At 45.9% G+C, this 25,760-nt stretch overlaps 1 protein-coding gene and 1 non-coding gene across 4 annotated transcripts in view; both read right to left on the bottom strand.

Annotated features, from left to right (window-relative positions):
- Positions 1 to 25,103, bottom strand: part of LLGL1 (LLGL scribble cell polarity complex component 1) — a 116,017-nt gene extending 90,914 nt beyond the window's left edge. For 2 of the 3 annotated variants that reach the window (XM_040356412.1, XM_040356413.1), the window contains exon 1: positions 24,911 to 25,102. In XM_040356412.1, coding sequence (XP_040212346.1) covers positions 24,911 to 24,991 — 81 coding nt within the window. In that variant the 5' untranslated portion in view covers positions 24,992 to 25,102. Of the gene's footprint in view, positions 1 to 24,910 lie in introns of all 3 variants that reach the window. The other variant, XM_040356411.1, reaches the window with a different exon arrangement.
- LOC120944542 lies at positions 13,691 to 13,788 on the bottom strand. Its single transcript, XR_005750406.1, has one exon. It is a non-coding gene; the product is annotated as a small nucleolar RNA SNORD14 (small nucleolar RNA).
- Positions 25,104 to 25,760: the final 657 nt, after the last annotated feature.

The following is a 25,760-nucleotide window of genomic DNA, read 5'->3' as shown; positions in this document are numbered from 1 at the left end:
ATTCGCAGCCGTGTGAACCTAGCCTAAAAAAAAAAAAAAAAGTCTGCAAAGCCAAAACAAGCAAACTGATGTACTGTGCAGCGCACAAAAGCAGCCGAACAGAATTACAATTTTTTTGGCAAGTAAAAAGTCGTTAGAATTAAACCACCTACCACCTCAGATCTATAATACTGCAGCACAAAACAAGTACACAGCTGATGCTCTGGTGTTGATCCCAAGTGGGCCTCGTCTTTTTATTTATTTTTTTAAAAAGGGGAAAAAAAAAAAATGCTGGGTTTAGCCTGAGGAAACTTAAAACGAAAACAGTGCGGACGCCGGAGGGAAAAAAAATAAAAAAATGCAAGGATGTATTGAGGCTTTCATAAGGGCAGAGGAAGTTTTTATAAAGCTTTTCATATCTGAACTATTATTTCTAGAGTAGAATAAAGTAGAGAGCACCCCCCCCCCCCTTTCTTTTCCTCCTCCCTTATCCCCTAATCTGCAACTTCTGTGACAACCGAGTGGAATCAGAAGAGGGGGGGGGGGATGGGAAAAAGTTTAGGGCCGACTATTGTTCCCACAAAACATCTAATCCAGAGCTGTGGAAAATGGGGCTTTTGTCTTCCCAACTGAAACAGCGGATGAGTACAATACACTAAAGGGGGAGGGGGATCTGCGCTGCCTGTGTGTAGAGTCCTGGAGAGATCAGAGAAAAGGAGAGCACAATGACACCCTAGGAAGAGGGGGCTGCTGGGGGGGGGGGGGGGGGTGCGGGGGAATGACGGATGGTGGCCACTTTACGCTTAACCACTTCAGGGCCAAAAGTTTGAAAACTAGGAAGCCATTTGGGGCCCATTAAAAAGGATCAGTTAATCCAAAAGTGATATTTAGGTTTAAGGCGTAAGTGGTCATCCCCCAATTTCTTATGGGCCTTGGATACTCTAAGTGAAATCTTTCTCCCAACTCTGTTCCTGTCTACATAGGAGCACTGGGTATCCCTGCTTACCTTTATGTGTTAGGGCCAGTTCATACCTTTGCAGTGATACGAGCTGCAGTAACGCGCCCGATAATGTATGGAAAACACAACGCAGCTCCAGTGCGCATGCACAACACCACATAGTAATGCATTACCAGGCGCTACAGTTGTGCTCATACGTTTACATACCCTGGCAGAATTTATGATTTCTTTGCCATTTTTCAGAGAATATGAATAACAAAAACATTTTTCACTCATGGTTGGTGTTTGACTGGAGCCATTTATCATTAATCAACTGTTTACCCTTTTTAAAATCATAAAAATGACAGAAACTACCCAAATGACCCTGATCAAAAGTTTACATACCCTAGTCCTTACTACTGTGTATTGCCCCCTTTAACATCAATGACAGTCTTTTGTGGTATTTGTGGATGAGGCTCTATCTCAGTGATGGCGAACCTTGGCACCCCAGATGTTTTGGAACTACATTTCCCATGATGCTCATCTACACTGCAGTATAGGTGAGCATCATGGGAAATGTAGTTCCAAAACATCTGGAGTGTCAAGGTTCGCCATCACTGCTCTATCTTCTCAGATGGTAAAGCAGCCCATTCCTCTTGGTAAAAAGCCTCCAGTTCCTGTAAATTCTTGGTCTGTCTGGCATGAACGGCATGTTTGAGATCTCCCCAGAGTGGCTCAATGATATTGAGGTCAGGAGACTGAGATGGCCACTCCAGAACCTTCACTTTATTCTGCTGTAGCCAATGACAGGTCATCTTGGCCTTGTGTTTTGGATCATTGTCATGTTGGAATGACCAGTTACTTCCCATGCGCAGCTTCCTGGCTGATGAATTACTCCAGTAATTTTGATAACATACTGCATTCATCTTGCCATCAATTTTGACCAGATTTCCTGTGCCTTTGTAGCTCACATATCAGCGATCCACCTCCGTGTTTCACAGTAGGAATGGTGTACCTTTTATCATAGGCCTTGTTGACGAATCTCCAAATGTAGTTTTTATGGTGGGTGCCAAAAAGCAAAATTTTGGTCTCATCACTCCAAATGACTTTGTGCCAGAAGGTTTGAGTCTTGTCTCTGTGCTGTTTGGCGTAAGGCAAGTGGGATACTTTGTGGAATTTGCGTAGTAATGGCTTTCTTCTAGCGACTCGACCATGCAGCCCATCTTTCTTCAAGTGCCTCCTTATTGTGCATCTTGAAACAGCCACACCACATGTTTTCAGGGAATCCTGTATTTCACCTGAAGTTATTTGTGGGTTTTTCTTTGCATCCCGAACAATTTTCCTGGCAGTTGTGGCTGAAATTTTGAATTGGTCTACCTCACCGTGGTTTGGTTTCAACAGAACCCCTCATTTTCCACTTCTTGATTAGAGTTTGAACACTGCTGATTGGCCTTCTTAATGCCTTGGATATCTTTTTTATATCCCTTTCCTGTTTTATACATTTCATCTACCTTTTCCCTGCAGATCCTTTGATTATTATTTTGCTTTCCCCATGACTCAGAATACAGAAACGTCAGTAAAGCACTGGATGAAAGATGCAAGGGTCTGTCAGGAGTCCAGAAACTCATTGACCTTTTAATATACACACACACACACACACACACACACACACACACACACACTAATTACAAGCAAACGGATCACAGGTAAGGAGGGTTACCTTTAATAGCCATTCAAGCCCCTTTGTGTCAACTTGTGTGCATGTTATCAGGGCCAAAAATCACCAGGGTATGTAAACTTTTGATCAGGGTTGTTTGGGTAGTTTGTGGTCATTATGATTTAAGCGTAAACACATTTGATTGATAATGAATGGCTTCAGCTAAACACCAACCATGAGTGAAAGTTTGTTATTCATATTCTCTGAAATGGCCAAGAAATCAAATTCTGGCAGGGTATTATTATACAGGATTTATATAGCGCCAACAGTTTACACAACGCTTTACAATATAAAAAGGGAGACAATACAATAAAATACAAGAGGATTAAGAGGGCCCTGCTCAGAAGAGCTTACAATCCAATAGGAATGTAAACTTATAAGCACAACTGTATGTTGCACTGCCAAATGGTGCATATCAGTTTTTTGGATACTGGAGATCATTTGAATGAGCTGCCATAACGCAAAAAAGAGGTATGTATGTATATACACACACAGCATCACAAACGAACATGAATGTTATCAAGTGTTGTGCACTAAAGCAGCACAGCTCACATGCATGGCAGAGCACCACAACGCATTACCATGTGTTGTGATGGTCTTTATTGCAACAAAAATGATGCAGGCCAGTTTTTAGATGTTGTCGTGTACTGCCAACCCATTCATTTGAATGGACAGCCACAACAGTGTTAATTGGCCTCTCCAGCTTCTCCTGTCACATTCTCCATAGTATAAAGGAGAGCATCCGCTATACTCCAGTCTGTACGGGCTGCTGCAATGGGAAAATAGATTGATGGCTGCCATGAAAAAAATAAAAAATAAAATAAAAAAAGTTAGAAAACGCAAAGGCCCTTCAAGCTTCTCCTCTTACATTCACCAGAATACAAAATAAATACTAATCCAGCAGGATGAATGACGACCTCACAATAGGCACAGCCTGTGTGCTGATCCAGGAACACAACACACATCTCACCAAATGAGCGCACAATAAAGAGAAGAGACCATCATGGGGGTTTTACCTCTCTCGCATTTACCACAATCAGATACTAGCTGACTGTTGATGGAATGACCCTTAAACATTTCACCCAAATCCCACAGACATCTCATAAAGTTCACGCTTCATGTCTGCACAACACCAAAACACAGTGATGTGAACATGGAACATAAGAAAAAGGCATTTTGCCATGGTCATGTGGTTCAACTGTGCTTTAATAGTAGTGTGGCCAAGTGGTTAGAACCTTGGCTTGGCAGCACTTGGGTCATCAGTTTGAATCCCAACCACAGCACTACCTGCCTGGAGTTTGCATGTTCTCCCTGTGCCTGCATGGGTTTCTTCCGGGTACTCCAGAACTCCAAAGAGATGCTAGTAGTTTAATTGGCTCCAGTATGTGTGTGTATGTATGAATGCAAGTTAGAGACCTTAGATTGTAAGCTCCTTGAGGGCAGGGACTGATGTGAAAATTTATATACATACACACATACATACACACACACACACACACACTAAAAATTAAATAAAAATAAAAGTGCTAGGTAAATTGTCAGCACTATAGAACTACCTGAAATAAATAGCTGCCCAGCGCAGTCCTACCACAGCTGGTGTGAGCCAGCCCCAAGAGGGTCAAGGGCTGGTTGCCACATGAGGTTGGAGGGAAGAAAAACCCTACAGTTGAGACTCTTACAAACCCACCCAACTCCCCTTCCCCACCCATGACCCCTTTATCTGCAGAGGCATAGGCCAGGGGTTTGCACATGCTGCAATTGTAATGCTTTGTGGCTGCAGCAAGAATTATATCCCCTGTCAATATAGGCAGGCATAGCACCTGCCAAACACAATCCATTCAAGTGAATAGTGCCGCTCCACAATGCCCCACAACTGTGTGCAATGCACCCATTTGCAGTGCGCTAGTGCAATAAATCAAGGGGTTAAAGCAGTAAAAGCTCTCTGAAGAGCAATCCAAAACAATCACTCTTCAGGGAGCACAATTTGTCTGAACGAATATATATATATATATAAAATTGTATTACAGGGAATGGCTTTTGTAGCCAACTTGCTCAACTATTTTCTTACTAATCAATTCCCAAAAACATCCCTACGATTATCTGCATGCATGTCCCAACCTCCACTTTCTGCTTTGTGTGCCACAGGTGCACGTTCAGATCCTCACATGCGATCACACGTTTCCCCATCGAACGTGGCTCATCAGCATAGACTGTCTTATTGCAGCACATCTCAGAGGTAGCAACTGATGGATGGGATGTCAATAACATAACTCATGGGTTAAGCGAGGGAGGCTGTGGCTAGAAACCTTTGCTTTGCTAATGCAGGCGGTTACACCTATGGTATGGAGATATGCATTGGCACACTTTATTGCAGTTTCATACAGAAAGGAGCACCCCCTAGGTGACATTCATTCTCCCGTCATGCACCATTCAACATCAATATACTATCAGAGCCATCTCCTAATCCTGTGTCCCTGTGCATCATTTATTAAAAAAAACAAACAAAAAAAAAAACAAACAGACTATACCTCATTTCAGAGAGTCTCCCGGCGCTCACGTGACCGGCCAGCTCTCTACTCTCCCCATCTGACAGCAAGTGCGAGCTCTCTGTTATCTGTACCACCAGAAAGGGGAAGTTCTGCTTTAAGCACTTCGCACACCACCCCCCCATTTTCTACTGCGCATGCTTGAGTTGCACTGCGCTTCCTGACTGGTCCTGCTGTCTTCTAGGACCGGTGTGTCTCCCAGAATGCAGAGGGTTGGGGGTTAAGGGGGAGGGGCCAGAAGATTCCTAGACCACCGCACAACGATGCAGCAATCTTACACGGAAGCGCATACATTGTAAAGTATCCGCCTCCCCCCCCCCCCCCCGTCGAAAGATGCTAAATGTGGCGGAGTAAGCAAACAAGCAGACCTTCCCCTTTTGGGTGGAGCTCCTCTCCGCTTCAAGAAGGTACAATTTTTTTCCCCAAATATCTTCCTTTACATTAGTGCAGTCCTCCTTCACTTACCTCATCCTTCCATTTTGCTTTTAAATGTCCTTATTTCTTCTGAGAAATCCTCACTTCCTGTTCTTCTGTCTAACTACACACAGTAATGCAAGGCTTTCTCCCTGGTGTGGAGTGTTGTGCTCGCCCCCTCCCTTGGACTACAGGAGATTCAGGATGCCCTCTACTTTGCAGATAGAGAAAGGAGCTGTGTGTTAGTGGGCGTCCTGACTCTCCTGTAGTCCAAGGGAGGGGGCGAGCACAACACTCCACACCAGGGAGAAAGCCTTGCATTACTGTGTGGAGTTAGACAGAAGAACAGGAAGTGAGGATTTCTCAGAAGAAATAAGGACAAGTGAAGGTACGTGAAGGACTGCACTAAGGGAAAGGAAGCTATTTAGGAAAAAAAAATTATAATAATAATTGTACCAATACAGTAAAGACAGCGAGATGGGCAAAACATTAGAAGAGGGAAAAAATAAATAAACAAACAAATTAGGGCTGCAACTAAGGATTATTTTCATAATCGATTAGTTGGCCGATTAATCGAATAAATCGATTAATAACCTTAAAACACAACACAAAACAAAAAGGTGATTTTGCGGCGATTTGCATTTTTACATATTTTTTGGCCAATTTGTTCGGCAGATTAAAAAAACACAAATTGCTGCAAAAACACATTACATGTTTTTCTGTACAAAAGTACAAAAAGGAGCAAATCACTACTGTAAGGGGTTCATTTTGTACTGTGGGACAGTGAAAGTAATATTTACAGTAGCAATTTGCTCTTTGTACTATAAAGGGCTATTATTTTTATTTTTAAACCCCATTATGTTACTGGGCGATTATGAAAATAGTAATCGATTAGTTGTTTCGGTCCTAAATCTAACCTTTACATAACGTTTACTAGTGCTTTACTTGATGCATACTTGCGGTAGGTTAGGTCAAGGGTTCTTACTGAAAGTAATCAGAAGCAGCCAAGCGACTAACATTTTCCAAAAGCAAGCCGCAATGGCAGCCCTGTGCATCCCTCACTATGGGTTCCCTTTCATTGCATTGTGTATGGGCACAGCAGGAGCCAGAGGAGGGGGGGCTGGGAAGGGGAATAGAGCAGGCAGGGAACCTCACTAGTTTTTGTTTACGAGTTCATTGTACAGCAAGATTCGCACTCCCAGCTGCTTCACCGTCCTCTCCCAGGCTGAGTCAGGGAAGTGGCACTCCAAGCACAGTGTGTGTAGGAGGAACACGGCTGCACCCAGCACCAGGAAAACACTTCCAGTACAGACAAATCTCACCGAGGAGGATACCTCTAAAAAACAGCTGCAGCAGCAATGCGGGAAAACAGAGGAGCACACTACAACCAAAACTACACCAATCCCAGACCAGCAGTTATGAAGAAAAATTGTACACCTCAATTGCATTCAAAAATGGTCCTTTAAAGTGATCCCATCACCAACTTATACAATTCTTGATTTATCTTTTATTATTCTTACTTGCAGCATTTTCTCCCTTTACATGCATTTTTTTTATTCACCTGCAATGTGCCTTTGAACTTGGTGTCAGTAGAGGAGCCCCGAGGGCCACATGCAGCCCTTAGGTTTCCCTCTAGCCCCAGCAGTCACACTGCTGAACTGTAATTGGGCCTTTAATAACAGTAAGTAGCCATTTATCGCAACATAGCCCTAGTCTATGCCCCCGGCTCCTACAGCATAACTTCAGTCTCCAACCACTCTGTAAAAAACAGACCCTGACCATTCCTTCGGTCTACGAAGCATTTATTATTTAGCCTCTTTGCGCCAACAGTACGCAAATATGCGGCCTCACGGCAGGTGGGCCCTGGCACCATGCGGCCGCATATCAAAATGTAAACAAACCTGCGCAGAGAACAAGTGCCCAACAGAAAGCTCCCAATTGCAACTTACGATCAGGAGCTTTGCGATCATGTGATAGTCAATCGCGGTGGTCACATGATCATAAACCCCCGGCATCAGAAACTCCTTAAAGGGCCAGGAGGCGCTGGCGTTTAGAGGTTAATATGTGCCCCTTGTAAGATTTTAGGAGCCATATTTGAGACCCTCATACTTTGTTAGTTGATAACCACTGCTATACAGTGCCACTACGTGACGGCTCCAAGTGTGGCGTGACTACCAACATCACATCCCCTTTAGCTTAAAGCGGAGGTTCACCCTAAAACAATTATATGCCATTACATCCAGCATACTTCCGACATGTACAGTATGCTGGTATTTTTATTTATTTTTTCGCTGTACATATCGTCTTATAGTTTTTTTCACCCGGCTTCCGGGTTCTCACTCGCGCCGGGAGTAGGAGTTCCTATGAAGAGGTGTAGACGATTGACGTGCCGATAAGGTGCGTCACGCGTTCCGAAAATAGCCGGACTGGGACTCTGCTCTATACGGCGCCTGCGCAGTCAGCTCTACGCGGCTCCTAGTCTGTGCGCAGGCGCCGTATAGAGCAGAATCCCAGTTCGGCTATTTTTGGAATGCGTGAGGCACTTATCCGCGCGTCAAACATCTATGACTCTTCATAGGAACGCCTATTCCCTGCGGGAGTGAGAACCCGGGTGAAAAATAACTATAAGACGGTATGTACAGCGAAAAAAACAAAACTCTACATGTCGGAAGTATGCCGGATGTAATGGTATATAGATGTTTTTTAGGGTGAACCTCCACTTTAAACACCGCCCCAGTTTCACTTAGTAGGATCTTCTGACAGCGCGGGAGTACCTCTTGTCATCACATCCAAAGACGGTGGCGCCCAACAGCAGTATCAAAGCTTTCGGATATCTACACAAGGGAGGCTTTTACAGGTAAAACCCATACATAAAAAATAAAAAAAAAAATGGCAAAAATCAAGAGAAGAAGTGCAGCGCTAATTAAGTGGTAGTAGATATGAATAACCAATCACAAGAATTAATATGATAAAACCAACAAAAAATAAACAAATTGATGGAGAAAAAAAAAAAAAGAAAAACCAATGCAGAGTCCAATTGTGACACAGCACAATCCGTGAAGAAGTTTTCAAATTAAAAACAAATCCGTGAAAAAAAAAAGAAAAAAGAAAAAAGAAGAACTTTTTATACAAAGTATTAAAGTTCTAAGTGCAGTGAAGTCTCCAAAATAAACCAAGATATGGTCAGGAGGAAAGTGATGATTGATACCAGTCTTCCCAGGAAGAACGTGATAAGTTCAGGTGTGACACCCAAGTGAGTAACGATCCTGCTTACCAGACAACCGTGATAAACAGTCTCACTTAACTTAGGGAATAAGGTTTCCCCACAACCTATGAGTCTCCATAGCAATGCTGGCTGTCCAATGTCACTCAAATAGAAACTACCATAGTGTAGTACAGTACAGACCAAATGTTTGGACACCTTCTCATTCAAAGAGTTTTCTTTATTTTCATGACTATGAAAATTGTAGATTCGCACTGAAGGCATCAAAACTATGAAGGAACACATGTGGAATTATACATAACAAATAAGTGTGAAACAACTGAAAATATATTTCATATTCTAGGTTCTTCCACCTTTTGCAGCAGACACATCTCTAGAACTGGTAAGAGGAGACTGTGTGAATCAGGCCTTCATGGTAGAATATCTGCTAGGAAACCACTGCTAAAGAAAGGCAACAAGCAGAAGAGACTTGTTTGGGGTAAAGAACACAAGGAATGGACATTAGACCAGTGGAAATCTGTGATTTGGTCTGATGAGTCCAAACTTGAGATCTTTGGTTCCAACCCCCGTGTCTTTGTGCGACGCAGAAAAGGTGAACGGATGGACTCTACATGCCTGGTCCCCACCGTGAAGCATGGAGGAGGAGGTGTGATGGTGTGGGGGTGCTTTGCTGGTGACACTGTTGGGGATTTATTCAAAATTGAAGGCATACTGAACCAGCATGGCTACCACAGCATCTTGCAGCGGCATGCTATTCCATCCGGTTTGCATTTAGTTGGACCATCATTTATTTTTCAACAGGACAATGACCCCAAACACACCTCCAGGCTGTGTAAGGGCTATTTGACCAAAAGGAGAGCGATGGGGTGCTGCGCCAGGGGACTACCTCTTGAAGCTCATCAAGAGAATGCCAAGAGTGTGCCAAGCAGTAATCAAAGCAAAAGGTGGCTACTTTGAAGAACCTAGAATATGAAATATATTTTCAGTTGTTTCACACTTTTTGTTATGTATAATTCCACATGTGTTACTTCATAGTTTTCATGCCTTCAGTGTGAATCTACAATTTTCATAGTCATGAAAATAAAGAAAACTCTTTGAATGAGAAGGCGTGTCCAAACTTTTGGTCTGTACTGTATGTAAAAAATCTTTACTTTTAATAAGGGTAAATATTGCACTTACAAAACAGTCAGCGATGAAGATCAGCGGTAGAATACGATGAGAACTGCGGCGTCTCAATATTCTTCTCCTCTCGTTCCTGTATCATCAGTAGCACCACCTCTCAATCAGTGTAGCGCGATTTCATCAGCGGCCTCCTACGCGTTTCATCACCAAGGGACTTCAGTTATACATAAAAAAAAAAATGTTCAGGCTGAATTCCAGGATAAGAAAATATTGTCAAAGTACAAGTGTTATGTGTATTCTTCCTTGAATCTTGGTGCACTTTGTGCATTTCTTCGAGACTGCAGTAATCCAGCATGAGACTTCCCCTCTGCAGGAGCTTCCTGAGATAAAGACCGCTTACTGCTGATCTCTCTCTCCTTGTGCAGGATGACTGGTCTGGTCTCCGCCTCCTGTTTTCTACAGGTAGTCCATCGGTGCTATTGTTACTTTTACAAGGCAACATCTGGGCTTTTAAATGCATTTGGATACAGAAAGAAATGGCAGGAAGATATTCAGTAGACAAAAAGTCAACCAACCAATGAAGTAGCTTAAAGCTGAACTCCTGTATTTTTGTACAACATTTGTAGTGGTGCCTCCCTCTTCCCCACACTCTCTAATGCAAGACCTTGGAATGGGGAGGGAGGTGCAATACATCCCTTATTTATTGCTTCAGTAGGTTTCCATCATACTGTATGGTGCTCCGAAGGCCATTTCCCCTTCATTGCTCTGCTCCATAGCTGCAAGTAAACGACCCCAAAAGACGACCACTGCCTTGCTAAAGAAGTTGAGGGTAAAGGTGATGGACTGGCCAAGCATGTCTCCAGACCTAAACCCTATTGAGCATCTGTGGGACTCCTCAAATAGAAGGCGGAGGAGCGCAAGGTCTCCAATATCCACCAGCTCCACGTCGTCATGGAGGAGTGGACGAGAACTCCAGTGGCAACTTGTGAAGCTCTGGTGAACTCCATACCCAAGAAAGTTAAGGCAGTGCTGGAAATAATGGTGGCCACACAAAATGTTGACTCCCAATTCGGACATTTTCACTTGGGGTGTACTCACTTTTGTGGCAAGCGGTTTAGACCAGGCCTCGACAAAATCCGGGCGCCAGGTCGCAATTGCAACAAGAAATTGTGACCTGGCGCCCGCAATTGAGGCCGACACTGCTGTTCCCGGGCGCTGCCGAAATAGACCAAGCCGAGTGTACTGCGCACTCCGCTAGGCTCGGCCACGCTCGGCTTCGCCCGCAGCCACGCGAGAGGAGCAGAGAGAAGCCGAGAAGAGCCGAACACACAGGAAATACGGCTCTGCAAAGGTGCCAAATCCAAAAACGGGCACTCAACGCTGGACGGACCCCGCGAGGAAGCCGCAGACGGACACCTCCAAAGCCGCAGACGGACACCCACAAGGCTGGATGGACCCCGCGCAAGGCCGCAGACGGAAAAAGGCTGCCAATGGACACAGGGCAAAAAATTTAAGTTTTTTCCCTAAACTACCTTTCTAGGTTTGGGGTGCGCGTTATACCCCGATAAATGCGATACGTTTTAAAGTTTTGCACGCCGCTTTCACAATCTTTTTTCCAATTCCCTCGGCAGAGATGCGGTTGGTGACCACACATAGGAAAAACGCAGCCCTGGTAACAAATGGCTTCTACCAAATAGAATTACCTCTACATGGTCCAACGTCTTCAGTATTGCTCAAATGTTAATTTCTTTTTCTCCCCACAAAACCAATGAGAATTTCCTCCTCTAAAGGTCTTAAAAAGCAACGTTAATAATGGACAGCAACCAATTAAACTTTTACTCCCTCGACACTGAACTAGTAAAATCTGGTTGCTATGGGTAACTGTGCGGCATGCACAGTCATTTCAATCCCCCCCCCCCTTACTACGCAAGCCTGCAGATCCATACGCAGTTCAGGTTTGGCACTCCTCAGATTAATCACAAGCTCGGCAAAACCCCTCGCAGTGCGCAATCTAATATGATCTGCGTTTTATAGACTTGCTTAATGTGTTGCAGCTGTATAGTCAGGGGACAAGTGGGGAAGAGAGCCAAACATAGAGACACCCACCCCAGCCTCTCCCTCCCATCTGCACTGCCTCCCACTCACAAACATTGCTGCATCTCAGCCAAGTCACAGTATCTGCAAGCTTCGTACATGAAAAAGGTAGAGTAGCCTTTCTCAACACGGAGGAAAAAGGTCTCTGAAAGTTACCAGATCTACAACTCACGATACTTCAGTGGGAAGAATCCTCCTGAAGCCTCGTACACACGATCGGATTTTCCGACGAGAATTGTGCGATGACAGGCTGCCGTCGGAAAATCCGACCGTTCGTACGCTCCATCGGACAATTGTTGTCGGATTTTCCACCAAACAAATTTCATGCTTTAAAATTTCCCGACAACAAATGTGTGTTTGGATTGTTCGATCATGTGTCCTTCGGACAAAACTCCAAGGTACAAACACGCATGCTCAGAAGCAATGCCAACCATAACACAACATTAGCAGAAGTTGCCCAAAGGGTGGCGCCAAACAGCTGAAATACCACGTTGTTTCGGGTTTGTTAACCGACAATTCTTTGCAAGACAAGTTTAAGGCCAACACCCTTCGGACGAAAAGTTCTACGCTTTGTCCTTGGAAAATCCGATCGTGTGTACGAGGCTTTACATTTGTGATCATTGGGAAGAATTACTGCCTTCGGCCCCAGCATCTTTGGAAATACCGCCCGCAATGCGCCTCTGCAGAGGCGCATTGCGGGTGGTATTAACCCTTTTTCGGCTGCATACCAGAACGGGGGTTGATACCAGAACGCTAGCGCCCGAATCCCGCGGCGATTCAGTTCGCATGTGTTGCGCTATATAAGTTTCTCACTCACTTTCACACGGGGCAGGGGCAGTATAGCGCCGCTATACCGTGGGATTCGGCCGTTATCGTTGCGGTATCAACCCCCGCTAGCAGCCGAAAAAGGGTTAATACCGCCCGCAATGCGCCTCTGCAGAGGCGCATTGCGGGCGGTATTACCGTGGTTTCCCATGGTTTTAAATGGGAAGGAGCGGTATACACACCGCTCCAAAGATGCTGCTTGCAGGAGATCGTTTTCTCTCCTGCCAGCGCATCGCCTCAGTGTGAAAGCCCTCGGGCTTTCACATTGAGAATGCTGGGCAGGAGTTTTCCAGGCTGTATTTAGGCGCTATTTTTAGCGCTACACCGCCTGAAAGGGGCCTTACAGATAGCTCAGAAGAGCAATGGGAATTGACACCATTCACAAGAGCAATGGAGGCAGTTTTTTCTCATTACCCAACGAACTCCCAACATCCTCTGGAGGAATCCTAGGGCTCCATGGAACCCTGGTCGAGGCAAATCGATTCAATACATACCCAAAATACATATATATGGGAGTTGATCCAGCTGCCAAAAAAAAAAGTTTGTATTTTTGTCCATTTTCTCCTGAGGTTTGCACAACCCTGACAGACAGCAGAGCCAAGCTGGTGACCTGACTTTCCTCTACCGTTAAGGAATATGGCTTGTCATCTCCCAGCCCCCCGTCCTGTGATTATATAAAATAATTCATTGGTCATCTCCCTCATTGGCTATTCTCCCCCTTTAGTGTGTCATGAATGCTCCTGCCAGGCTCATCCACCTTACTTCAGTGTCTGCTACCCCTCTCTGCCAATCTGTCCACTGGCTGCCACTCACCCAACAAATGTCATTTTTTTTCGCTCAGACATCCAAGGAAGGTATTTAGCCATCATGAGCCTTTCGACTCAGGTCTGGAGGAAACTACGAATGGCTTTGGAAGCATTCATCATTGCGAAACAAATTTAATTCAAGATACCAACAATAACTTACAAAGCCATTCACAACTCTGTCCCCAGCTACATCACTAACCTGGTCTCAAAATACCAACCAAATCGTCCTCTTTATTCCTCCCAGGGCCTCCTGCTCTCTAGCTCCCTTGTCACCTCATCCAATGCTCGCCTCCAGGACTTCTGTAGAGTTTCTCCCATTCTCTGTAACTCCCTACCCCAATCTGTCCAACTATCATCTTCTACTCTGTCCACTTTCAGAAGATCCCTGAAAACTCATCTTTTAAAAGAAGCCTATCCTACCTCCACCTAACAACTGTACTTTATCCATCAGTTCATCGCCCAATCATTACCTTTTGTATCTCTTCCCCCTCCCTCCTAGATTGTAAGCTTTATTGAGCAGGGCTCTCAGATTCCTCCTGTATTGAATTGTATAGTAAATGTACTATCTGCCCCAACATTGTAAAGTGTAAAACTGTTGGTATTATATAAATCCTGAATAAAAATAAAAATATTTATTATGTGATATAGATATATATATGCATGTAGAGAGCTTTAAAACTTCAGAAGACTGTCAGTGCTGCCCCCGATACCACAGAGTATAGACCATAGGTGCTCAACCGGTGGCCCTCCAGCTGTTGCAGAACTACAAGTCCCATCTAGGGTTTCCCCCCCCAGCTAATGCCTTTAACCCCGAACACGTATTACACAGGTTATGTGGCTGGTAATTAAACAAATTGTGTGCCATATCTGCATTAAATTAGTCCCAAAACCTGTGTAATATGTGCTCAGGCAACCCTAGTCCCATCATGCCTCTGCCTTAAGAGTCATGCTTGTAACCGTCAGCCTTGCAATGCCTCATGTGACTTAGTTCCGCAACAGCTGGAGGGCCACAGATTGAGCATGCATGGTATAGACACTTCTTTCTCAGGGTAGGTTTTTAACACCTTCTTTAGTAGGCACAGAGTCCCTTCAAGCCCACTGCACAAGCCGCTTGGAGTCTTCGCTACATACAGTATATAGTGCTGCGTTCTAACAGCGGAAAGAGAACTTCCTGTCTCACCCAAATCAAGTCATAATTAGCGCTGCTCAGCCAGCTTTCTATTTTATGAATGAATACAAAACTTCCTGATTGGCTTGGGAAGTGGAGGACATCACAATTTCTGACTCAATCATTCAGAGGAAGCTTTGCATACATTTATAGAATAGAAAGCTCCCCGTGAATGGCCGAGCAGTGCTCGTCCCAATGGTATTTTGCCCCGGGAGTGAGACAGGAAGTATTTGTCCCGCTTCCGGAACACAGCGTTGTATACTGTATGCAGCAGAAGCTACATACGGTTTTATACAGTGTACACAGTGGGTGCAGCTAGTAGTCAAGGTAAGAGTTCATTAAGACCAGCTTAGGCCAAACTATTAAAACTTTGATAAAAGCTGGGGGGGGGTTCAGCTTTAAAGAAGAACTCCAGGCAAAAAAAAAAATATACACACACACACACACACACACACACACACACACAGGGACTGTATGTGTTAACTGCTCATTTAGTCCAGGGGGGTGCAAGGAAAAGGCTATACTTACCCGATCCTTCGAAAAACTGCGCTCCCCACGTCTCAAGGTAGACTGTTCCTGCCGTCCTCACATCCAGTGCAGGTCTATGGGTGGGAGGACGTCAGGAACAGTCCATTCACAAGACTGCTAGCATGGGGGGGGGGGGCTTGCATTTCTCTTTGTGGGTGGTTGCTGGTATTTGTGCGGGTCCCGCAGCGGCACCACCCGCACAGATGTGAACCGAGCCCAATATAGGAGGAGCCAGGTAGGGAGTTGTCATCCAATCAGTTAGATGCATCCACTATTTGACAGCTGGTGCGGGTGGCTGTCAGCATATCCAAAATACACCAGCCAACACTGCAGATTTGTCCATTCACTTTGTATTAAAGCTTTTTCCTCCAACCTTGGACTTTAACACACAAACTTTTTTTTTTTGAGAATATAAAATACCCAACAATACCCCCAGCAAGATCTCTGCACCCATGTTGTCAGGAGGATCAATTATTTTCAAAGTGGTCTGCACACCTGTTGTTGCATTTACAAAGTAATTCAATATTTCCCCACCTGGATTCTCAATTAATTTAAAATTACAGATCTCCTTCTGCACCTTGCAGCAGGCCAGGTACCCGTGGGGTCCCCCCGTCATAGTCACAGCTGCAAAGTAAGGCAGACACAATTACTGGGGTCCAGGCCGGGGAAAGATCGACCAGACATACGTGCACAGAGCAATGAATTTGTCTCAGTAGTGATTAGCAACACAATACAATAATCCCTCAGTGACTCTACAACAAGACAATGCCAGGGAAAAATCCATGCCAACAAATGAACAAGGGCTGGCACACAACCAGTCCACATAACCACACATACATCAACAAACCGGGTCACAGCCCTCAGTACAGGCTGTGGAGGGACACTACGCTGCTGGGCACTGCACCATTTAAAATACTAGAAATGATTTCATATGAATAACTATGATCTGTATAGAAAAGCAGATATAAACCCACAACTGGACAGTATTCATGTCATCTTATTGTTTTCACTTTTTTTGCTTTTTGGTATGGTTGCTTTCTCTCCAGCCTTAGACCACCATCCTAAGCGTGACATTAGTGGACCAAACCTCCACAAATTGTTGGCATGGCGGCTTGTGGTCTCCACCCAGGGCACATAGGAAAACGCAGGAGCATAAGAGGAAAACAATTGTTGCCCCATTCACATATCTTTAAAAAAGTCCAGAGGTTTTGTGTCCCTCCATCTCCAGCAGCAGGTGAAATGCGTCAGCCATGGAAGGTAGTGGTGGGTCACTGCTGGCAGAGTTTTGTATGCGAGGGGTCAGGGGTGTGCAGGTTCACTATTTTTATCTGTAAACAGTTGTTTCACCTTAACAGGATCCCTGAACAAGGACCTTTCATAGCAAGAGAGACCGGTATTTTAAAGTGGTTCTGAAGGCAGAAGGTTTTTTTTTTAACCTTCAGGCATTCTATGTTCTATACATTCTATAAAATGTTTCCCTAAATAGCTTCCTTTACCTTAGTGCAGTCCTCCTTCACTTACCTCATCCTTCCAATTTGTTTTTAAATGTCCTTATTTCTTCTGAGAAATCCTCACTTCCTGTTCTTCTGTCTAACTCCACACAGTAATGCAAGGCTTTCTCCCTAGTGTGGAGTGTTGTGCTCGCCCCCTCCCTTGGACTACGGGAGAGTCAGGACGCCCACTAACACAAAGCTCCTTTCTCTATCTGCAACGTAGAGAGTGTCCCGACTCTCCTGTATTCCAGGGGAGGGGGGGGGGGGTCGAGCACGACACTCCACACCAGGGAGAAAGCCTCGCATTACTGTGTGGAGTTACAGAAAGAACAGGAAGTGAGGATTTCTCAGAAGAAATAAGGACATTTAAACGCAAAATGGAAGGATGAGGTAAGTGAAAGAGGACTGCACTAAGGTAAAGGGAGCCATTTGGGGGGGGGGGAATTACCTTTACAGCCCCTTCAACATCTTCAAAGTGGTACAAGATTGTTTATTGGCTGCTGCTGGTTGATGAATTTAAAATAAAAATAGGATGTCGCCGAGTACAATATTAGATCGAAGCAAATGCCCAAATGAATGCAGCTCCATCTCATCGTACACAAAGAATTTATTACATGGAGGAGAATGTTATAAAGTCGTCAGACTCGTGTCAGAAATGGGATGGGTGGTATGGATTATTACATTCCATATCAGGAAAGTTATTTTGGTAGAAGAGAAGTATTAGGGCTGCAGACTCCAAAGATGGTAGCAAGTGGTAAGCCATAGCTGAACTCCGGGTCCAAAAACCTTTCAGCCACAAAAATGATCTACCGTATTTATCGGCGTATACCGCGCACTATTTTGCCCTGAAAATCAGGGCAAAATCGTGGGTGCGCGATATACGCCGCACCCGCTTTCCCGCCACGAGTTTGAATACTGCGCCCGCATATAGCGAGCGCAGTACACTCGTGAATCTTCGGGCAGTCTCGGCGCCTCTCGTACTGACGTCCTGAGCGTACAGGACGTCAGTGCGAGAGGCGCCCGAGCCTGCCCGAAGATTCACGAGTGTACTGCGCTCGCTATATGCGGGCGCAGTATTCAAAGTCGTGGCGGGAAACGAGAGGGAGGACGCCGCAGAAGGACACCGGACCCGCCGAAGATGGACACCGGACCCGCCGAAGATGGACACCGGACCCGCCGAAGATGGACACCGGACCCGCCGAAGATGGACACCGGACCCGCCGAAGATGGACACCGGACCCGCCGAAGATGGACACCGGACCCGCCGAAGATGGACACCGGACCCGCCGAAGATGGACACCGGACCCGCCGAAGATGGACACCCGAAGCCGCAGAAGGACGCCGGACCCGACGAGGCCGCAGATGGACGCCGCGCAAGACACCAAAACTGTAAGTACAAAAAATCTTTTTTTCCCCACAGGATTGGGGGCCACTTTGGGGGTGCGCGGTATACGCCAGAGCGCGTTATACCGCGATAAATACGGTAATCCACTTTGTGTGTATCAAATCCTTTTGGAAAAATAAATATTATTATTTAAAAAAATAAATAAAAAAAAAAAAGAGATTACCTTGTAAAAGTATCAGTGACACGATCGGTGTACTGTACATAGCCTGTGCAGAGAGCAGAGTTGTGGGAGGGGCCAATCTGGCTCCATCCATTAAAGGCTGCCTGCAAAATACGACAGGAAGGGGCGGAGACAAGACCAGTCGCCATGCACAAGAAGAGAGAGCAGCAGTGACCGTTCTTTATTACAGAATGGTCAAACATCACATTACTGCAGATCTGGAAGAAATGCACAAAGCGCACAAAGTTGTACGCGTGTCTCTTGTATTCAGACAATATTTGCTTATCCCAGATTTAAAGTACATGCAAACCCTCAGTGCCATTTAGTTTGCAAACGTACGGTATATCAAACTGGCATTTATGCTTTTAGTAAGTACAGTTTTAACCCTTTGTTGTGCCTCACTGCGGCTGATCTCTCGCAGTCTCACAAGGAACCAATCAGGTGTGCTGCAGTTCAAAGGCGCATGCTCATAGGTAAGAGAGCCAAATGACAGCTCATCAGTCTGCTGCTTCTCCTTTCAATGTCCAGTCACAGACTAGGGAGAGGGACAAGACCTGTAAGTATTACTAAACTGCATCAAATAAATAAAAAACACACACAGACGTCTTCTGTCCTGCCAGACAGGGCTGTGCTGGTTGGATGAGCCACAGGACTGGATGGACAGACAAATCTTTTGGCAGATAAAACAGCTCCCCAAGTGTCGGTTGACACTTGTGCGAGATGCGGGAACCCTGCGGGTCCATTGCAGGTTCCCGCATTGCACCAGACTCGCACAGTTCACACGGCCACATGCGAACTGCGGGGAGTTTCAATATATTAACGGCACCCCCATTTCAGCTCGCATATCGCACTGCAAACTGACAGTTCGGACATGAATCGGATCACATGGTAAACTTCCACCGCCGGCGGATTCCTTCTCTGGCTCGCAGATCGCACAGGCGAGCCGGTAGAAGCACCGGAGGGTGGGGGAATGTCAGGGGAGAGATCTCCAGCAGATTCACAGCCTTTGACATGTCATGTGAACGGAGGCTTAGACCTTCCAGAGCAGTGTTCATTTTGACATCAAATCTTAATTTAGTTTTAGTCATTTGAACAAAATGCCATTTTCGTCATCTCAATTGTTTTAGTTTTTGTCGTATTTTAGTTGACTAAAATGTTTTTTTAGTCAACTAAAATACGACAAAAACTAAAACAATTGAGATGACGAAAATGGCATTTTGTTCAAAAGACTAAAACTAAATTAAGATTTGATGTCAAAATTAACACTGGTCTGTAGTGCATGTTCATACCTCAATAACATAAATAACATTCGATTTTTCACTCGAGCAGTATACGAGTTTGTAAATTGTAGAGAAATGCTAAAATAATGCATTACAATTTAACTACACCCATTATATTTTAGTCAACTAAAACGTCCTGGAGATTTAGTCAACTAAATACGACTATAACAATTGCCGAAGACTAAAATGGGACCAAGACTAAATTGCCATTTCAGTCCCAAGACTAAAACTACCGTATTTATCGGCATATACCGCGCATTTTTGCCCTTAAAATCAGGGCTAAATCGTGGGTGCGCGATATACGCCGATACCCGCGCTGTGTTTGAACCACTCCGCTGAAATATACCGAGCGCAGTACACTCGGGTATAGTCGGGCAGGCTCGGCTCCGCTCGCGGTCACATCCTTTGCGTCCTTTACGCGAGAGGAGCCGAGCCTGCCCGAGTATTCCCGAGTGTACTGCGCTCGGTATATGTCGGCGGAGTGGTTCAAACAGCGCGGGAAGCGAGGGATTGGCTAAAAAAAACACAGCAGGGAGGACACCACGATGGCCGCAGAAGGACGCCGGACCAGACGAGGTCACCGATGGACGCCGGGCAAGACACCGACGAGGGGCATCCAAACTGTAAGTATTTCTTTTTTTTCCCCAGGAATTTTCCTTCTAGGTTGGGGGTGGCTGCTATACGCCGGGGCGTGTTATAGGAAGATAAATACGGTAAATGGAAATTCGCTGCCAAAATTAACACTGTTCCAGAGTACAACTTCAGCTCTCTGCCCTCTTTTTCTGAATGCTCAGACAAGCTTATAAAATCCAGCACTTTAGATGTAGAGAAGACTGCAGATAGATACTTATGTAGGAGGATTGGTTTAATCTCGGTGTATCACCCAAGGATAGTTCTTTCACTGGGTATATGGAAGGGCTTACAACCACTTTAAGGCAGTTGTGTGAATTGTCCCCAGCTCATGTTTCCCATTGATAAAGATTATTTAGGTTTTCTACAATTAAGACTGGGATGCCTCAAGACTTTGCATACTTTTAAAGTGTGCCATGACTAAACATAAAAAGTTGAGAAATGCTAACCTAGTGCATCTGTACCCGATTGACCATTGCTGCTGCTCAGGGGTAACATGTAAATATCAACAATGTGCAGTGCCTGCGTCTGTAATTGTACACAACTGAGGTTTACTTGTCACCCCTGAATTGCTGCCTGCACCCTAGCAACCTATAATGCTAAGCTACGTGGTAGGAGCTGCCTGTGTCCTAGCAACCGAGGATGCTAGACAGCAGGAGACCTAGCAACCTAGGGAAGTAGCATTGTACACATGTTAATGCAGCACAAAAGTTAGACGTGTACAGTGTTCGGACAAGATTTTTTATGTAGGATTCTGTTGCCAGCAAGTTCCTACGTAAAATCATGCACCCCATGTACATGAACCCTTATGCAGCTAAAATTGCTGCCTCTTACTCCTAGGATACTGCGATTGTACCTGCACTGACAGCGTGTGGATGCATAACTTCTGGATTCCCCTGTGGAAGCCTGCAGTGACATCGGTGGATGCGATTCATTATCTAGCAGGAAATTTGGGTTCACATTGGGGCAGTGAGGTTGATTTACTAAAACTGGAGAGAGTGTAAAAATCTGGTGCAGCGGACGTTAAAAGCCGATTGGCTATAATGAACAGCTGCACCAGATTTTGATCTCTCCAATTTTAGTAAATCAACCAGTGGCGGCACCTCCATAAGAGCGCCGCCCCCTCTCTCCTGCCACCCCCTCTAAAACCATAGATAGGTTCATGCATTACATGAACCTATCTATGGTCAGCGCTGCCACCCCCTAATGACGAAAGCCTGAATTACAGCGGCGGGGTATTTCTTGGAAGCACCCGATTAGAGCCATAGGCGTCCAAAAAGGTGAACAGCGGGCGCCATGCTGGGCGCTCGCAGTTCACTCAGCGATGCCTTCCATGGTGTGCGGCCGTCCAGGATCTTTTTCTTCTCTCAAGCTTGTGCAGAGCCAGCACCTGCAAGTTCCATTAGGGTGGGCGTTCCTGTTTAGATTTGAAAGGCTGGAGCGGCAATCTTTGTTTCACACAGCGTTGTGTTAGGAAAGCAAATATTCATTCGCTTTCCTAACACTGAAACGCCTCTCAGCCAATCAGGTACTCGGGTCTATTACCTGTCACCTATCAGGTGTCCAATCATAGCAGAGGAGGGGGAAGAGAGGACAGAAGAAGACAGAGGAGCGTGGAGGACCCCGCCGCTGTGACCCGCTGCTCCACGCACCCCCAAAAATGTTGAGCACCAGACACCAATGAAATCAACCCCTCTGTATTCTTCAAGCGGGAGTTCACCCATGAAAAATGTTTTACCCTTTAGATTGATGCCAATTTTGTCTAGGGCAGGGGTGCCCAACCTTTTGAAGAGCAAGGGCCACTTAAGCAACATGGTAACCAGTCGAGGGCCACAATGAGCAGAGGGGGCGGATGACAGGAAACAGCTACGCTATTGCCCTCCGACCCGCCCAGATGAAAGGGTACCGGCGCATAAGCATCGGCTTATGGGACTCTGCTCCGCAGCCGCTTTCTTCCTCTACCACCAGCTTCATTCACAACACTGATGCAGTGGTATGGCGGGTCGGCAGCCTGCGATCTGGGCTTGCCAACCCACCATTACAGAGCAGGAGGTCGCGGGCCACATGTGGCCCCCGGGCCACTGGTTGGCCACCCCTGGTCTAGGGGAATCGGCTAGTTGTTTTAAAACTGAAGCTGTACTTACCGTTCTAGAAAGCGATCTTCTCCGCCACTTCCGGGTATGGTCTTCGGGAGTGGGCGTTCCCATTTTGATTGACAGGCTTCGGACGGTCGCATCCATCGCGTCACGAGTAGCCGAAAGAAGCCGAACGTCGGTGCGGCTCTATACTGCGCACCGACGTTCAGCTACTTTCGGAAAATCGTGACGCGATGGATGCGACCGTCGGAAGCCTGTCGGAAGACTGTCAATCAAAATAGGAACGCCCATGCCCGGAAGCGGCGGAGAAGATCGCTCTCTACAGCGGTAAGTACAGCTTCGATTTTAAAACAACTAGCCGATTCCCCTTGACAAAATGAGCCTCAATATAAAGTTAAAAAAATGTTAGTTCCGGGTGAACCTCCACTTTCAGGAGTGAAAGACAACAGCTCTACCTGCAGAAAGAGGATTCTCTGCAGAGAACGGTCCGTGAATAAAATCTACATTGCTGCAGACTTCACTCTCCCAATAGCTACAAAACGATACTTTTGATACAGTAGAAGTTTGTTACTGTGGTGTGTGTGCAAGATTGTATCAAAGTGACAATGTCTGTGGAAAGTAGTTGATACTTGGCCCAGACAGTATGATCCGAACTGGAAAACACAGTGTGCCTTTACAATATGCAAATTACACAATTAAGGCAATTAAGACAGAATGTCCCCCCCCCCCCCCCCAGTGTTAGAGAATGCATGCAGGCTCCTCCAGCACACTGGGGCTGTATGTACAGATGTTACATGTACTATGGAAAGTTATGTTAAAGACCTCATCAAGTTCTTCAAGATGTGGTTGTAGAGTGCAGAAGTGTGAAGGAGGAACAACAGTCATAACTGCATGTTGTTATATAAACACATCAACATGATACCAGTGTATGTCTACACAAATACAACACACCATCAGACTGACAGCATTGATTGTCCAGTGACTGTAGAAGAGACCACACACACACACACACACACACACACACACACACACACACACACACACACACACACACACACACCCTGGTGAAATGGGGTGTGCTTTGTTATCAGTAAAGTAATACAGATCTGAGGAGTAAGAGAGTTATTACAGTCCTGATCCCAGCAAGTATCCACCTCTGCTGACACTCTGGCTGTGGAGTCCCAGGTCAGCCAGCTTGACTGCGGAACTAAAAAGAAACCCTCAGCGTCCTTTGTACTGCGAGACATGGAGCGAGACATGGAGCGAGTAATGCAGCACAGATGTCCCACTCCGGAGTGCTGCCGCCACCGCCGCTCCACTCACAGAACAACAAATGGAAACAATAAAAAAGAGAAGCATGCTGCAAGGCAGGAACAACACACCAATAACAAGACTGAAGATCAATAATGTATGGTACACCGATAATATATATTGATCAATAATGTATGGTACACCGATAATATATATTGATCAATAATGTATGGTACACCGATAATCAATACCGATCAGCAATGTGTGATACACCTGTAATAAATCAAATCAGTGATGTATGGTACACCAATAATTAACCCTTCATCTGTAACACACCAATAAAATGCTGATCAGTAATGTATGGCACCAATAATCAATATTGATTAGTAATGTATACATCCGATTTGTTATATTGGGTGCAGGTCGTCAATGTTTTTTACTCGCCACAACTTCTGGATCCCAGTAAATCTATAGAGGAGAGATCCCTTGTAATGTGTACAGTATAGAGGATTCCTCATACCCCCATCTCCATAATAAAGAGGACCTCTCCTCATACACCCCCCCCCCCATGATAAAGAGGACCTCTCCTCATACACCCCCCCCCCCCATGATAAAGAGGACCTCTCCTCATACACCCCCCCCCATAATAAAGAGGACCTCTCCTCCTACACACCCCCCCCCCCATAATAAAGAGGACCTCTCCTCATACACCCCCCCTCCATAATAAAGAGAACCTCTCCTCATACACCCCCCCCCCATAATAAAGAGAACCTCTCCCCATACACCCCCCCATAATAAAGAGGACCTCTCCTCCTACACCCCCCCCCCATAATAAAGAGGACCTCTCCTCATACACCCCCCCCCCCATAATAAAGAGGACCTCTCCTCATACACCCCCCCCCCCATAATAAAGAGGACCTCTCCTCATACACCCCCCCCCCATAATAAAGAGGACCTCTCCTCATACACCCCCCCCATAATAAAGAGGACCTCTCCTCATACCCCCCCCCCCCCCATAATAAAGAGGACCTCTCCTCATACACCCCCCCCCCATAATAAAGAGGACCTCTCCTCATACACCCCCCCCCCATAATAAAGAGGACCTCTCCTCATACACCCCCCCCCTATAATAAAGAGGACCTCTCCCCATACACCCCCTCCCCATAATAAAGAGGACCTCTCCTCATACACCCCCCTTTCCCTCATGGAAGGCGCCCCTCCTCCTCTCTCCCGCACCTTGTTGAAGGAGAACAGCTCCTGTTTGATCTTCTCCCTCTGGGGGTCGTGCCCCTGCCGCCGGAAGCGAAACTTCATCATCTTGCCCGGGTCCCGGAGCCCGCACTCTCCCCCAACACTCACACAGCCGACCGCCGGGCAACTTGATCCAGCCCGGCCTGTGACTGACGCCCGCCTCAGCCTATCAGCGGCGCCTCCTCCGGGCTCTACCTACTAGCTTTGTAGCTCCGCCTCCGGGACTCCAGCCCGACTGGTGCGCCGGCGCGGCGCGGGGGATGCCGGGATATGTAGTTTGTTTGTGTGTGAAGTAAATGAAGTGCAGAGCGGTGTGTGTGTGTGCTCTCTGGGGTTCCCAGTGTGAAATAAACCAAGCACAATAAATATGATGGCCTCTTCCACAGAGAGCTTTCCCCCGTCTCCACACACTACAAACCATCAAATCACCTTGAGACTGAGGTGTATGCAAAGCCCAAACCTTCCTTAGATGAAGTAAGGAAGAGTTTAGATCCCTATGAAATTATCTGTGGTTGTCTGTGTCCCCCTGAGGAGAGCCTTCTTCACTTCCTGTCCTAAAGACAAAACAGGAAATGAGAGGAGATCAATTGCTATGCAGTGCGGTGCAGAGAAACGCAGCGAATCTTGTGCGTTTCCCATGTCGCATCAGTGTGAACCAGGGCTCAGGCTTGTCTACACGCGTTTTTTGTGTGAAAGTTGATGTGAACGCAAAATAAGCTCAAAAGTAACTCAGTGCAACTTTGAGCCCTGGTTCATACTGATGCGATGCAGGAAACGCACAAGATTTGCTGTGTTCGCCCGCATTGCATCGCACTGCATAGCAATCGCACGGCGT

This window comes from Rana temporaria, chromosome 6 (genome assembly GCF_905171775.1).
Source record: "Rana temporaria chromosome 6, aRanTem1.1, whole genome shotgun sequence".
Lineage (NCBI taxonomy): Eukaryota > Metazoa > Chordata > Amphibia > Anura > Ranidae > Rana > Rana temporaria.
Note: the sequence above shows the minus strand (reverse complement) of the source record. Positions and strands in the feature narration are given on the sequence as shown.